At 47.0% G+C, this 16,106-nt stretch overlaps 1 protein-coding gene across 1 annotated transcript in view; it reads right to left on the reverse strand.

The window, feature by feature from the left end:
• Positions 1-505: 505 nt before the first annotated feature.
• SH3PXD2B (SH3 and PX domains 2B) overlaps positions 506-16,106 on the reverse strand; it is a 98,036-nt gene continuing 82,435 nt past the window's right edge. The window contains exons 10-13 of the mRNA XM_063087512.1: positions 15,163-15,389; positions 12,914-12,963; positions 11,867-11,992; positions 506-2,047 (exon numbers count right to left, since the gene is read on the reverse strand). Of these exons, the coding sequence (XP_062943582.1) occupies positions 506-2,047; positions 11,867-11,992; positions 12,914-12,963; positions 15,163-15,389 (1,945 nt within the window). The remainder of the gene's footprint in view (positions 2,048-11,866; positions 11,993-12,913; positions 12,964-15,162; positions 15,390-16,106) is intronic.

Raw genomic sequence — 16,106 nt, forward strand, 5'->3', positions numbered from 1 at the left:
TGGGTCTGACTTCCATAGGATGAAGTTCTTTCTGGTACCAGGCATTTTGGAAACATGAATAAAACCACTGGGCTTTTAGAAATATGAAGTTAGGGCAAGTCGTCATGGATTGGCGGACTGCCCCTCACTATGTCTCATTTAAGCAATGAGAGACCCTTTCTGGAGTTTCTAGTCCTGGAGGCTATGGAGGGTCCTGGTCCCACCACTGGGTGGCAATGCCACTGGGCTAGGAGGAGGAGTCCTCTTAAGGCAGGGATGCTGACATGGATAGAAAGCAGGGCTGTGGCTTCTAAGCCTCCAGGGAATGCTGTGATGACAGGAGTCAGACCCAGGGGCTCCCGAGGTCTCAGCAACTCACTCTCCACCCATGGGAGGGAGAAACCACAGTACTGCAGAGTCTGCCTTCCTTTGAAGCTGCATGGAGAACGATAAATTAAGAGGCATATTAAATATGTGGGTAAAGCCAGCGGGGACCAGTAAAACCTCCAGGCAGGGAGGGAGGAGGCTACGGCTTCTTTCTGAGATAATTGGAGGGAATCCACCCTTCCCAGGAAGGGGCTCCGCTCAGGACATGGCAGAACCACCAGCCGCTGCTGTTCTTTTCCCGAACTTCGAATACCGTCCCTTCCTGGAAGCTGCTGGTATCTTCGTCTCCTTCAAAGTTGGCCACGGCCACATATAAAGAGTCTTTTGGGCCATCTGCATTGGGGAAGGAGGCTGCAGCCACTTTATCCCCGTTTTCCCCGATCTTGCCGGCCCCACGTGGCCCCAGCCCACCTTTGCCTCGCATGTCATCTTGGCCCCCTGAGGTGGTGGAGAGAAAGGGTTTGGCTTTTGGAGGGACCAGAAGGGCACGGCCTGGGGCAGGAGCTGCCTTGCTTTCATTGACTTCACGCTGTGGCCCTCTGACCTCTGGGAGGGGCCGAGATGATGAGGAGGTTTTCTTGGGGGGTGGTGGTCTCCGGGGCGGGACCACAGGTCTCTGCTGGAGAGCCTCTTGGAGAGGGATGGGTACATTCTTAGGCACAGGATCTGTGGTCTTGGCTGGCCTCAGAGGGGCTCTGCAGGATATCTCCTTGGGGCTGAGCCCATCCTGTTTTCCCGTTCTGTCCTGAGCACGGCCAGGTCCCTCCCCTGGGAGGAAGCTTCGGCTGAGGGCCACATCTTGGCCCCCAACAGCCTGGTGGCTCTCCCCATCCAACGAGGATTTCTCTTGGGACTTGGCAGGCCTGAGCTTACTCCTGAGGTTGCAGATGTCCACTTGGTCTTCACCCTGAGGTGGCTCTGTCCTGGGGGAAGGAGCTGGTTTTGGCCTAACCTGAGGTTTGGACTTCAGGAAGGGATTCTGGGGAATGGCTTCTGGCTTCTCCTCTGGTGGGTCAGCTTTGGGTTTGGAGATGGGCCGGAGGTTGGGCTTCTTCACTTCCTTGGCCAATACCTTGTGGCCACACTCCAGCCCCATGTCATTTTTCAGCTGGAACAGTTTGCTTTTGTCAGATTTGGGCTCTGGCCTCCTGCTGTCCCGGGCTGGGGGGGTGTGTTTGGCTGGAATCATGGGCAGAATCATACCAGGAGGTTTGGGTGAAGAGCCCCGGAGCTGCTCCATCCTCTGCCGCTCCCTCTCCAGCAGCTCCCCTTCCGACTTTATGATGGATTCTTTCCGCGGAGGGAGGCTGGGCTTCTCTTCCAGGTTGGGGTCTGAGATCTCCTCGTAGCCTGCTGATGCAGACATGTCTGAAGATGCTTTCCTCAGGACCTCCTTGCTGCCCTTCCAGTCTTTGGACCACGGCATCCCAGAGTCCACAGCACCATGTGGTGCATCAGGCAGGGGCCGGGAGGGGCCAATGGCTTCACTGCCTGTACTGTTCTCCATTGCTGCTGCATCCCCAAGCCGGAGCTGGGTCACCTCATTGGGCAGAGGAGCCAGAAAGTTGGGTCTTGAGGCATTGCTGGTCTTCTTGTACTTGTCAATGAAGGTTGCTGGGGCCCATCCTTCCTTATCTTCAATCTGAATGTACCACCAGCCACTCAGGTTCTTCTCGATCACCTGGAAGGGAGGACAGAGGAAAGCACTTAGGAGGTACGCTGCCAGGGCCAGTAGAGCAGAATGGTCTGAGAGAACTCACATGCCACTGGAGCTCTAGAAGCTGTGGCTTTGCACTTAGCAGATTCTCCTAAAAGGTCTATGGTGGACCATCTATGGAGGCATTATTTTGTATCAGGAACATTTTCACAGGGGTAAGTTCTTGTCCAATTTTGGCTTCCCCTAAAAGCAGTCTCTGAGACATGGACTTAGGTACAGGTAATTAGAGAGGTGATCCCAGGAAGTACAAGTAAGGAAGTGGGAAGGGAAGGGGAGAGGCCAATTATGAGCAGGCTATTGCTCTGGACACTGGGGTTTAATCCACCAGGGACCCTCTGAGAGACCATGCAGACATGCCTCTGGGGGTGGGGGTGTTTATCTACTTACTCCCCACCCAGGGCATCCCCATCTCCCTTCCCCTTTTGGGAGGTGAGAAGCCATCAGCTTGTAGGGACCTGTGTGCAGCTGTAAGTCAACTCAGGTGGACCAGCAGTATCTGCTACAATTTTAAAGAAGATCTTGGGACTTCTAGCCTCCAAAAATGTGAGAAAATAAATGGTCTATGGTATTTTGTTATGGCAGTCCTAACAAATTAATATACTGTAGTCCCCGGCAGGCTCTGTACCTAGGAGATCTGATTAATGCTCACAACTGCCCTGTGAGATGGGGATTGTCATCCCATTTTACAAATGCAGAACTGGCCTTGGGAGAGCTGAGAAACTTGCACAGGATCATGCAGAAAGTCAATGGCAGATGTGAGACTCAAAGGCAGGCATGTGCACTTCAGAGCCCAAGCTTTTACCACTACCCAACCCTGCCTCTCAGAAAGGTGATCCTGCTTGGAGGGGCTGTGCCTGGGATGAGGAATTGCTAAAGGGCCAAAGAGGGCTACAGGCATGGTTCTTCTGTGGCACTCTTCAGTCCAGCTCAAAGAAGGTTGGCAGCCACAGACTCAGCGCCGGGAGGCAGAGGTTGGGCTCCAGGACCTACAGGCCTGGGTTCTGGCTCTGGCTCCACCACTTGCTGCCTTAATGGCCCTGGGCAAGCCACATGCCTCAGATTCCACACTGCAGACTGCAGATGATGATGACAATAACACCCACTTGCAGGATTTTTGCGATGACTGCATGAGGTAATGCACGTAACAGCACTTATTAAACGCTGAAAGGTAAATGTTATCTATTATTAAATGAGAGTGGAGGTCACTGAGAAAAAGCAGACACACTTGACAGACAGCACTTAATGAGTTCCACTGGCCTCTCCAGGAAAGGGCACTGATAAATGTAAACCTGTTACGTGACCAGCATCTTATCAACGCATCCATGAATTCATTCAACAGTACTAACACTGAGTATAAGTGAGGAAAGGAAAACAGGACAAAAATCAATATAAGATATATCAATGAGATTTGTTAAGCTTATATTCTATACAAAGTAATATGGCGGAAGCTCTGACTATTTGTATTCTTAATCATGATTTATGGGAGCTTTTGTCTGCTAGAGAGAAGCTAAGAGCTAATACAAATAAAAGCAAATGCAAGGTCCTGAGATTACAAGGGGAAGGAAAAGATCCTGGGCTTTAAAACCAGAGAGACTGGGTTCAAATTCTAGCTCTACCACTTACCAGCTGTGTAACCTTGAGCAATTAATTTACCTAAACCCCCTAAGCCTCAGGTACCCCATCTGTAAAATGGGCTGATGATGCTAACCTTTTGGGATTTCTGTGAAGATTAGTTATCAAGTAGTAAGGTACCTGGCACAGAAGAGGTACCTATCAGGTGCTGACAGTCAGCTCGGTGAACCATGGATATATATAATCAATAAAAATAAATAAATTAATTTAAAAAATAGAAAAAAGAAGAGGTTCCTATATCCTCCTCCTCCTCATCATCAATAAAACATGTCTTCAAGATAAATAGTCCAGACAAGGAACTAAGGTGTTCCTAGTATCTCTACTGCTACAGTGCTGTGGTTGTTGAAATGAACCAGGAAGCAAGAACTGCAGAAGAGGAAAACAGAGCATACGGAATTTTTCATAAGAAAAGAACACCTGACCAAGTCAAAAACTTTAGTGGCAACTATTTCCTCCTTAAGTCCCTCGTGCTACCACTGGCAGATGGTATGCTGACGTCATGGAATAGTAAAGCAGGGAAGTTTCATGGATGGGTTATACTGTGCTTCCTGCAAAAGGACATTAGGCATATGAGCTTTATATTGAATCAGCTTTAGCAAAAATAGAGGATAAAGGCCTGAAACCAAACAGGGGAATGGTTCTGGTTGAAGAAGAGGTGGGGCCTGGAGGGAGACTTCTCAATACCTCCACAAAATGCCAGGGATCCACGATCCCTACTGCATACACCATCAGCACTCAACTTCAGGACATTGTGCAGGGCATCCTGAGCTGCCCTTGGCAGACTTTGAGCATTCTGAGTCAGGGAGTGGTGGTGCTTATTGGCAAATGTTCAGTTTCCCAGCAAGCTCAAACAATGGTAAGGGTTTGCAGAAAATGCTGGAAACTTATTGTCAAAGGTTGTATCTTAAAGAAGGTTTTATGATGTTTTTTTTTGCTATTTGGGAAAGAAAGCCCTTTATAACATGCCAGTCAGACTTCTGGTTTTAGGATGGGAGATGAAGTAGACAGCAGTTTCCCCTTTATGCATCAAATCCAGGGAAATAAATAAATGGGTCCAAAGCCAAGCTCAGAAAAAGGAAGGGGAGAAGTTAGTGGATCAGAAACCGTGAGGAGTCACTGATTTAAGGAAGCTGCAGCAGCTTTAAATGAGGGAGGCTGTGGCCTAGAACTGCTGCAGGGAGTTCTGCTGCAAAGTGGGGAAGACTTTAATGTGGCAGAACCTGGGGATAGGGGGGGCCTGCAACTGACAGGGGATTAACTGGGATAACATGGCAGAAACAGCCAGGCTGGTTGACCCCTCTCTATGCCCTTTATCCCATATTCTTGTAAGACAGGCTGAGCAGATTGGAGGTTGCTTACAGGTGGAAACAGTGAATGAAAAAGCTTGGGTCAGAGAGACATGACATTGCTCAGTGGCTGGCTAAGAAGTCCCTTATCTTGTACTGAAACCAGTGGAGACTGACCAGCTCCTTGTGTGTACTCCCAGCTGGGCTGTTTGACTGTCTGCTGCCTCTTCTTGCATAGCCCAAGACAAGCAGTAATACCAAGAAAAGGGCTGAAATAAATACCAACAGCACTGCAAAGAATTTACAACTGAGGAAAAAGACAATGTCAGGAAGGCATCAAATTCATGAAAGAACAAATGAAACGAGAACAGGTGACTATGAAAAAGGATCAGGGAGTGCTTTTGGAAATGAAAATTATAATTATCAAAATAAAATAAACAATGGAATGAACTGTTGAAGAGCAAATTAGTGAGTTAAAAGATCAAGAAGAATTTTCTAAGAATGTAATACAGAGTGATGAAAATGGAAAATATGAAATAAAAGTTAAGAGACATGGAGAACAGAGCCACAGGTTCCCATATCTGTTTAATAACAGTTCTAGAAGGAAAGAATAAAACGAGCAAAGGGAGACAGTCTTTAAAGTAGCAAAAGTGATGAATTTTCTAGGAAAACCTCCCGAGTCCTTAGATGGACAAGGCCCACCACATGCTGAGCAGGATAAAAATAAACTCACACCTAGCCACGTTAGTGAAATTTCAGCATTTTAAAGATAATGAGGAACTCCTGACAGAATCAGAAAAATGACAGATTATGAACAAGAACTAGCAATACAAGATGCAAAAAAGAGAATGGGACAATATGTTCAAAGTGCTGACAAAAGATTACTTTAAACCTCGAATTCGAAACTCAAACATCATCAAAGAGGGAAAAATAACACAATTCTTATTGTCAAGAAAGCATTATGTACAGAGGTGGGACACTGCCCTTAGTTAAGGACACAAAGTTATGTTTGGCCATAGAAGTAACACGGGACAGGGAAGGGAAAACAATGCAAATCAGGGGAGGCTGTCAGGAGGAGGCAGGGGTTTGAAGAATGAGTTGGGGTTTGAAGAATGAGTTGGATTTTGATATGCCAAGTTCAGTTTAAAAAATGGCCTTGAGTGCTTCCTATGAGAAGGTGGGTAGGGGCCGGCCCGTGGCTCACTCAGGAGAGTGTGGTGCTGATAACACCAAGGCCACGGGTTCGGATCCCATATAGGGATGGCTGGTTGCTCACTGGGTGAGCATGGTGCTGACAACACCAAGGGGGTTAAGATCCCCTTACTGGTCATCTTTAAAAAAAAAAAAGGGGGAGAAGGTGGGTAGAGGGCTAGGAGTTGAGTAAAGAAAGGTAATTCCTGGCAGAGGTGGAGAAGAGCCAGCTTGATCAGTGGTGTTCAGAGGAAAGCAGTGGAAATAAGGTTGGGCAGCAATGGCAGGAGGAACAACCTTGATCGTGGAAAGATGTCAGCAAACAGGCATACGTTTCATATCAGATTAGGATGCATGTGTTTTACAACAGCAAAATGGGGGAATTGGGTATTGAATTTGTCTTGTAGCACAAGCAAGATGCCTTGTGAGTTCTCTCTGTGGATTTGAAGTTGAAAAGACTGTCAAAAAAAAAAAAAAAAAAGACAGAGTAAAAGCCTTTTAGAGCTTTGAGATATTTCTGCTCTCCCCACAGTTTCTCTGTGTGGATTAGGATTTGCATTTTATTTTATTTATTTATTTATTTTTATTTACTTTTTTAAAAAATTTTATTTTGTCGATATACATTGTGGCTGATTATTGCTCCCCATCACCAAAACCTCCCTCCCTTCTCCCAGGATTTGCATTTTATAAAAGTTAGTTTGAGAGACTTCAGTCTAGGTTCTTTAAACACACTTGCAGATAGCCCTCCTTCAGTAGGCTGAAGGACACCTGGCGTGAGAAGTTTTGCAAATCATCAGCTCTGGGAGTGTAGCCATTTTACCTTGTCTCAGTTTCCTCATCCATAAAATGGGACAACACACCTAATGCTACCCAACAAAGCTGAAGTGAGGGTAAATGAGGGAGGTATTATGTTCCAGGGACTTCTGTTGTTTTTGTCTGTTGCAGCCACTCTTCCATCTTCTGGTGGGAGCAGAGCATCCCAGTTTTCCTTGGGTCTCCCCTTGTGCCATCTGAGATCCAGGAGTGAGAATATGAAGTAGTGTAGTGGATTGAATTATGTTCCCCCAAAACTCATTGAAGCTTGAACTGTATCCCCCATGTTTTATGTATTAGAAACTTAGCCCCGCACTGTGATGGTTAAGAGGGTGGAACATCCTATTATGGTAATGAAAGGTGGAGCCTTGAAGAGATGATTGGATTGTAGGACCGTGCCTAGTGAATGGATTAAATATGGTGGTCAGTGATGTGGTTCTGAGTGTTTTAAAAGAAGAGGAGTCTGTCTAGCTCTCTCTTGCTCTGCTTCCCCCATCTTGCAATGTGAGACCCCTGGGTCACTGTTGCCACTACCAGATGGACTTTGGACTTCCCAGCCTCAGAAACTGTAAGCAATAAATTTCATTTTTCCTTATAAATCACCCAGTTTCAGGTATTTTGTTATAAGCAACATAAATGGACTAAAACAGAAAACTGGTACCAGAGAGGTGAGGTGTTGCTTATAACACATACATGAGGATATGGAAGAGGCTTTGGAACTGGGTGTTAGCCAAAGGTTGGAGGAGTTTGGAGGACTCAGAAGAAGAAAAAAAGACGAGGGAGAGTTTGGAATGTCTTAGAGACTGGTTACGTGGTGGTGAGCAGAATGCTGATAGAAATACGGACTGTAAAGACCATTCTAAGGAGGTCTCAGATAGAAATCAGAAGGAGTTTTTCAGAAACTTGGGCAAAGATCACTCTTGCTGTGAACTGGTAAGGAACTTGGCTGCATTGTGTCCACGCCCTACGACTTTGTGGAAGGTGGGACTTAAGAGTTGTGAACCAGAATGTTTGGCAGAAGAAATTTCCAAGCAGGAAAGCATTCAAGAAGCTGCATGGCTACTTGTAACAGCTTAGCTGAGTTATGGCAGCAAAGGCACGACATAAAGCCAGAATTTAAAAGGGAAGCAGAGTGTAAAGATTTGGAAAATTTGCAGCCTGGCCCTGTGGTAGAGAAGCAGAGAGCATTTTCAGAACAAAAATTCAATGTTGTTAAGAACATTAACACAAAAGTATGGGACTATCAAGAGAAGGAGAAGTGGGCCCTGAAGGCTTTACAAAAGCCTCTGGGGTCAACCCTTCCATTTTAGGACCAAAGACCTAGGTAGACAAAATGGTCTTGGGGAACAGGCCTGAGGCACCGTATGTGGGCTTGCTGCCCAGGACCACCTCAGGAAGCTGATTCCAGCACCAGCACCCCAGCTGCTCTGGCTGCCCCAGCTGTGGTTAAATTGGCCCCAGGTGTGGCTGAACATGCAGCTTTGGAAAGTACAAGCCAGAAGCCTTGGCAGAGCCCACGTGGTGTTAGGTCTGCAGGCTCACAGAATGCCAGAGCTGTGAAGGCTTGGGAGCCTCCACCTCAATTTCAGAGGATGTATGGAAAAGTCTGGGGGCCCAGGAAGAGATCTGTCACAGGGGCAGAGTCTCTGCAGACAACCTTTGCTAGAGGAATGCCCAGTGGAAACGAGAGGTTAGAGTTGCAGCAGAGAAACCCCCTCAGCTTCATGCCTAGTGGAGCTGGGAGAGCAGGACCACCATGGAGAACCCAGAACTGTGGAGCTACCAGAGTGGAACCCCAGCCTGGGAGAGCTGAAGTGTGGCCTGAGACCAGGAAAGCCATAGGACCAGAGCTGCCCAAGGACTTGGGGACCCAACCTCCACACCAGTATACAGTGGAGGTCAAACAGGGAGTCAAGGTACCTGATTTGCCAGCTTTGAGATTTAATGTTGGCCCTGCTGGGTTTTGTACTTGTTTGGGACCTGTTACCCCTTTCTTCTGGCCTATTTCTCTCTTTTTGATTGGGAATACGTACCCTATGTTTGTCCCACCATTGTATCTTGGAAGTAGATAACTTGTTTTGAATTTCACAGATGGGACTTTGAACTTTGGACTTTTGAGTTGAAACAAGTTAAGACTTTGGGGATAAAATGAATGTATTTGTATGTGAAAAGGACAAGAGTTTTGGGGGGCCAGGAGCAGAATGTAGTGGATTGAATTATGTTCCCCGAAAACTCATTGAAGCTTGAATTGCATCCCTCAAGTTTCATGTACTAGAAACTTAGCCCCCACTGTGATGGTTAAGAGGGTGGAAAATCCCATTAGGGTAATTGAAAGGTGGAGCCTTGAAGAGATGATTGGATTGTAGGACCTGACTAGTGAATGGATTAAATATGGTGGTCAGGGGCGTGATTCTGAGGGCTTTAAAAGAAGAGGAGAGTCTGTCTCGCTCTCTCTTGCTCTCTCTGCTTCCCCCATCTTGCAATGTGAGACCCCTCGGTCACTGTCGCCACCACCAGATGGACTTTGGACTTCCGAGCCTCAGAAACCGTAAGCAATAAATTTCGTTTTTCTTTATAAATCACCCAGTTCCAAGTATTTTGTTATAAGCAACAGAAATGGACTAATACAGGTAGGCAGGCCAGAGCCCAAGAAATGCAATTCTGGGACCTATGCTGGAACTACTGGGATTGTTGAGAAAACAGGCTACAAGCCTAGAGCTGCTGGGGCCATGTTGCTTGCTCCTGGAAAAAGCCTGAACGAAGCCAATTTAGAAGTGAATAGAGATGAGAAACAGAAACATGAAGCCCTGTTGACATCATGTGAACCTCGGCAACCAGCCATGTCCGAAAGGAGACCTACAATTCCTGTGTGATGATGACGATGACTTCTGCTCAGGCAGTCTGAGTACACTGGCACTTAAAAGCAGAAGATTCCTATGAATACATTTAAAAACATGCTTTGAAAAGCTGAGTGCTAACTTCTTGAGTCCTTTCTTCACTCCCAAGTCTCCCTCCAGCTACTTTTTTCCTTTCTTTTGCAACCAAGCTCCTTAAGTTTTCTATAGTCAATGTCTTCACTTCTTCACCTCCCATTCCCTCTACCATCCTGTCATCCCAATGATGATTCCACCTCTCCATGAAATACTCTTGCAAAGTTACCAGCGACCTCTTTCCTGTTGCATGAACACACCCTTTATAGCCTGTTACACTGTTGAATGCTCCTGGCTCCTTCGAACACTCCACCAGCTCCTGGTTTTCCCACTACTTCTCCGACTCTTTTCTGAACTGTCCTTCACCTGCATGACCATCCATCCAATGCCAGTGTTCTCAGGACTTCCTTTTCAGCCCTCTCATTCTCTCACTCTTCCTGACTAATTCATCCACAACTTGTACTTACCATCAGTAGGCTACTAACTCCAAAACATCCTCTGAACTCTAGACCCACATATCCAAATGCCTATCGACAGCTCTGTCTGGGTGTTCCACAGTCAGCTCTGCTTCCTCATGCTTAAAACCAAACTCATGATCTTCTCCCCCAAACCCCATTCCTACTCAGTCCTGTTGAGATGATGTCTTAAATACCCCTTACATTTTTATATGTTACGCATTCAATACCTGTGTGTACAATGAGTAAGTATGCAGGGGCAGATTTTTCTATAATAGGTTAAAAGGTAATTCAGAAGTTTCTCAGATCCCATCTCTCTAGCCCTTGACTCAAATAATAGCAAAACTGTCTCAAGAATCATCATTGACAAAGATTTCTAATCCCTGGTCCTTGCTGCTATCCCATTACTAATAGGCTTTCTTGGAAGCATGGGGAACAACTTCAAGCTCTAACCACACGAAGAAAGAAAAGAGAAATACAAGAAGAGAAAGTGAAAAAGACACACAAGAAGGAAAGGAAAGAAGGAATGAAAGAAGGACGGAAGGGGCCCGAAAGAGGTGTGCTGGAGTGGACTGGTCAGTGGAACCCGCTGCCCTGGGCTGTACAACAGTGCTCTGTGCCAGGCACTGGAGCTGTGTTCTTCAGAGGGAAGAGGAGGGTGAAGACAACTCTTCAGAGACTAGAAAAGTGCCTTGCACATGCATCCATAGTAGGTGCTCCGTGACTGTTGTATTGTTGCAGAGGTGAATAAAGTAAACCTCTGCCTCCTAGGAGGGGCTGGGGAGGGTCTGGCCAACTCTTACCTGTGATACCTGTGACTGGCTCACCTGCTTTTGTAAACCGTCTCGATAACCATCACTGCCAAGGTTTCTAATCCCTAGACCTTGCATCTATCCCATTACTTACAGGCTTTCTTAGAAGCGCAGGAAACAACTCCAGGCTCTAGCTCCAGGATGAAAGAAAAGAGAAATACCAGAAGAGAAAGGATTTATGTTGGTCTTTATCAAGAGAACAGAGTACACAAGCAGAGGGAGTGGGAAGAAAAGGAGAGAGGAGATGCAAGAATGGAAGTAGGAGGTGATAAAAAGTGGAATCTAAGCCAGTCGCATGAGGCCACATATTGTATAATTCCACTTATAGGGAATGTCCAAAATAGACAAATCTATATAGAGGGGAAGTAGATTAGTGGTTGCCGGGGACTGGTGGAAAATGGGGAATGACTGCTAATGGGCAAGGGGTTTCTTTTTGTTCTGGAATTAGACAGTAGTGATGGTTGCTCAACTCTATGAATATAATAAGCCATTGAATTTTATACTTCAAATTGGTAAACTGTATGGTATGCAAAGTATATCTTAATGAAGCTGTTAATCCTCTTTGCCACCTCAAAAAGAAGTAGGAGGAGAGAGGTGAGAAGAAGAAAGTGAACACCTAGAATTAAGAATCACAAGTGGGCAAAGGAACACCAGGTCTACTCACCTCGACCTTCAGGCCTGCCTGGAAGCTGATGCCATCTGGGATGGTTGTCTGGAATTCAGCAATGGTGTAATACTCTTCCTCCACTTGGGGTGGGATGGGAGGCTTAGGCAGGTTGAGACCTCGAGGCTGGTGGGATTAAACACAGTGCCAACTCCAGTGTAAATGCATTACCATCATGCTGAAGTAGAGTGAGACTAAGGGACTGGGGCCCACAGTCACCCTTGAGGGGGTGCTGGTGGACCTATTTGGATTCTAAGGGAGAAAACAGAGGACCATTCAGATTGTCACCTCCGAGATGAGATCTCACTGGCCCTTCAACTTTTAGAGCAGTGAGAAGAAACATGGGAAATTTGGGGTAAGACGATATTCTCTGAAATAGGAGGCAGCAAGCGTTGGGGAAAAGAACATAGCTTTGTGAGTCAGACCCATCTGGGTTGGAAATTCTGATGATGGGTGTGACCCTGGGCAAACCATCTGCCCTTCTGGAGCTTCAATTTTATCTTCTGTAGGATGGGCATAGAGTCTCTACCTGTAGGGAGTCACTGCAAGTATTAAATAAGTTAAGGTAGTGAAGTACCCAGCATACTGCACGGCACCCTCGAGCTGCTCAATGAATTGCAGACACTAAAAAAAAGCCTGTTTTTCAAAGAATTGGCTAAAAAGGTACCTACAGAATTAAAAGATGGAGTTAAAAGTGGAATATCAGAATGGCACCACAAACCATATTTGTGCATCATCCAAGCTCAGGCCTCAAGTTGCCTTATTTGAGAAGACCGGTCTAAGACAAAAAGAAGTGGGCTCAGGAAGCAGAGAGCAGGTTCTGAGGCCTAACTGTCACAAGTACACTCTGTAACATGGGCAAACTGTTTCACCTTCTTGGACCTCAGTCTTTCCACCTGTTAATGGGACTAGGACTCATACAGCCTGCTTCACAAGGCTGCTGTGCAGACAGGACTGAGAGCATCTTCGGAAAGGGTGAGGGGCCAGCAGACATCCTGACAGCCATCAGGTCAAGGACCAGCTCCCAGGTAGCAAGGATCCACTTACAATGGTCATATCCCGGCGAGGAGGAGGTCTCTGCCTCATCTTTGGTGATCCTATGGAGAAACGAGACCTTATTTCACTCATGTGCAGAGGTCTACAGATAAAATTCCTGAGGTAGATGCTGGGGAAGATCTACTCCCTCCTGCAGAAGATTGGCATAATGCTCTGTGCGAGAGTTAGCATGCTGTTGCAACCCTTTCCACAAGAAGAGCCTGATCGGTAAGGAGCTGCTCATGCTTGGCTCAGGACCCTCTACCAACATGGCTTTCCCTGGATCTTTCCTACACAGGAATGAAAGGAGACTGTGCTGTGTCCTCAAAAATGGAAAGCTTCCCAGGAAAGGCAAAAAGTGTTTGCTTCAGACTAACACAGAGATGGGTCCCGACCTAGGTCTGAGGCTTGCTGGCTTCTGGCATTGGACAAATTATTTGTCTCTGAGCCATAAGGCACTTACTGGTAGAACAGGCATAATGTTTACCTCCCAGGGGCAGCAGTGCAGGTGAAAGTAAACAACACCTGTGAAGATCTTGGCATGCGGTAGGTGTGTGCTTTGTTTTGTGCTCTAGAACAAATCCGGACTAAACCACACATAAGCAAACTGAACCAAACACACATGGCCTGATGACTTCGTGGGTTTTTACTCTGGAATTGGGCTGCCCTAGCTCTGGGTTTCAGAGTCAGGAGAAAGATGACTTTGCAGTGGTCCAAGACTCCTGGTTAAACCTTTTGAGGAGGTCACCCCATATGTTGCCAGAACTGGTTCAGCATGGGTCCACACACAGGGATAGTTTGGCAATTGAGGTGTGGAGGAGACTGCTAAGCCTTCAAATACTCATTTCCTCTGTCTTTTATTAGAATACATAGAAGCAGCCTTTAGCTGCTTATAGAAAGACTATATTTTCCAGACTCCCTTGCAGCTAGATGTTATCATATGACTAAGTTCTGGCAAATGGGATGTGAGAGAACATGGAAAGCATGTAGCTTCTGAGTTGCATGCTCCACTTCTCCCTGCCTGCTTTTCATTGGCTGGACTAGTGGCAAGCCATCCTGGGCCAGGTGGATGAGAGCAACACAAGAAAGATGCAGTGTCACGAGACTCCTGACCACATGGAGTTGCCATATCAGCCCTGGACATGTACATGGACTGTTCTGTGAGAAAGAAATAAACATCTAAATTATTTGAGCCACTCTTATTTTGTGTGTGTGTGTGTGTGTGTGTGTGTGTGTGTGTGTGTGTGTGTGTGTGTGTGTGTGTTGTGAGGGTGTTTTTGTTTCAGCATCTGAACCCACATATTAACAAAGATAGGGGGTTTCAGGTTTTCATTTACTCCTCTAGTGGCAATGGGAATTCACCTATGCTTTTGGCCATGACAGATTAGAATCACAGAAACTTGGGGCTGGCCTGAAGAAATCCTGCCATGGCATGTGAGAAAACCTGGTCAGTGTTTTCTCAGGGCAGCTAAGCAGACAGCATGAAGCTTGGTTGAGAGACTCAAGTTCATTGCCACTTGGCAAAAACAGCTGGGAGAGGCAGTGACCTCATCTCTTTGGGTAGTTGGAAGTCATTTCTCAAAAGATTCTACCTGCCCTGCATGACTAGGACAGGATCACAGGCACTGTTCTTGAGGCTTGAGTCCTGGGTACAATGCAGACAACAATAATGAACCCTACTCTCAGGTGTGTTGAGAACATTAAATGGCAAAATGTATATGGGAGGCTTTGAAAATCAAGATGGGTGAAGTACTGTTGTTGGAGTAAACCCAACACAGGGTTCACTTTGCTTCTTCTGGCTCAGAAATGAAGCAATGTGGAGGAGTGGAGAGAGCATAGGCACTGCCTGGGTTCAAGTCCAGGCCCCACTGTTTATAGCTGGGTGGCCTTGGACACCACTTTATCTCTCTGACTTCTAATCTGTAAAACAAAAGTAATAAGTCCCTCAAAGTTGTTACAGGACTCAGTGAGACTAATTAGAAGATTACTGGCATACAGCAGTTGCTCAGTCATCCTAAGGTAGTGGAAAAAACACGATCTAGGGTACAGAAGCCATGCCTCTCAACTCAGATTCTGCAACTCACTGGTTAAATGATCTGGAACAAGTTACACAGGGGCTCTGAGCTTCTGTTTTCTTATCTACAGGATGGTGGGCAGCAGGGCTGTTGTGAGGATGAGGGACAATATGCGGGAGGCTCTAGGCACAGAGCTGGCACATGGTAGACGCTCAGCTGTTGGGAGCTCATGTGGGTGTCACTCACTCTGTTTAATGTCGCCTTCGGGCACTGAGCGACCTTCAAACCGGCCATCCCTCTGGTTGTTGAGCAGCTCCTTCTCCCTGCCCACTGAGTTCTGCTGCCGGGACACACCATCCAAATCGAGGGCACCCGAGTGGGCAGATGAGCCAGGGCCCAGCTTTGGGGGCAAGGGTTCCCCACTGCTCTTCTTTAGGTAGGAGGCAGGGGCCCAGCCTTCTTTGCCCTGGTACCTGGGGGGAGAAGGAAGGAAGCCGGTCAGGCAGGTCTGCCATGGGAAAAAGCCATGCTTTACTGTGGATCACACTTCAGGTCTCTGATGGCAGGAAGGCTGGGTCATCCCTGCCCAGGGCCAGAGGCGGGCACACTGCTCGCTACCTCCTGAGGAAGCCTAAGCCCTCAGCTTGGCATCTGAGGCCTTTCCAACCTGGCCTCTGCTTGCACCTCTCACAGAATCAGTATGTCCCACCCACCCTGCCAGCCTGCAGTCTCCTAAGGGCACTATTGTCTTTCACTCCCACCAAGCCCCTGCTCTTGGCGACCCTCTTTCTGAAAAGCCCCTTCCCCCATCTCCTTCCTGGCAAGCACCTACTCCTCTTTCCTGGCTTTGCTTAACAGAGAATGAGGCCCTCTCTCTATGGTGCCCCTGCTGTCTCCTGCACATACCACAATCCTAGCACCTATAACACACAATGACACTTGGCTGTGGTGATCCTGTCTCCCCAATTAGAATGAAAGCTCCTGGGGGCAAAGACTGCAGCTAAGTCATCTCTATGTTAAGAGCCCTGGTGCCAGTGAGTTGAATGAGGAAACAAAAGGGCAAGAGAACAAACTGCCAGTGGGCCTGGCACAGGGAGAGCAGATGCAAAACGATTACAGTTGTTATCCCCTTATAGTCATTGCTGTCATGATGACAACAATGACGATAACAAGAACTGGCATTTAGTGGG

Source organism: Cynocephalus volans, chromosome 2 (genome assembly GCF_027409185.1).
Source record: "Cynocephalus volans isolate mCynVol1 chromosome 2, mCynVol1.pri, whole genome shotgun sequence".
Taxonomy (NCBI): domain Eukaryota; kingdom Metazoa; phylum Chordata; class Mammalia; order Dermoptera; family Cynocephalidae; genus Cynocephalus; species Cynocephalus volans.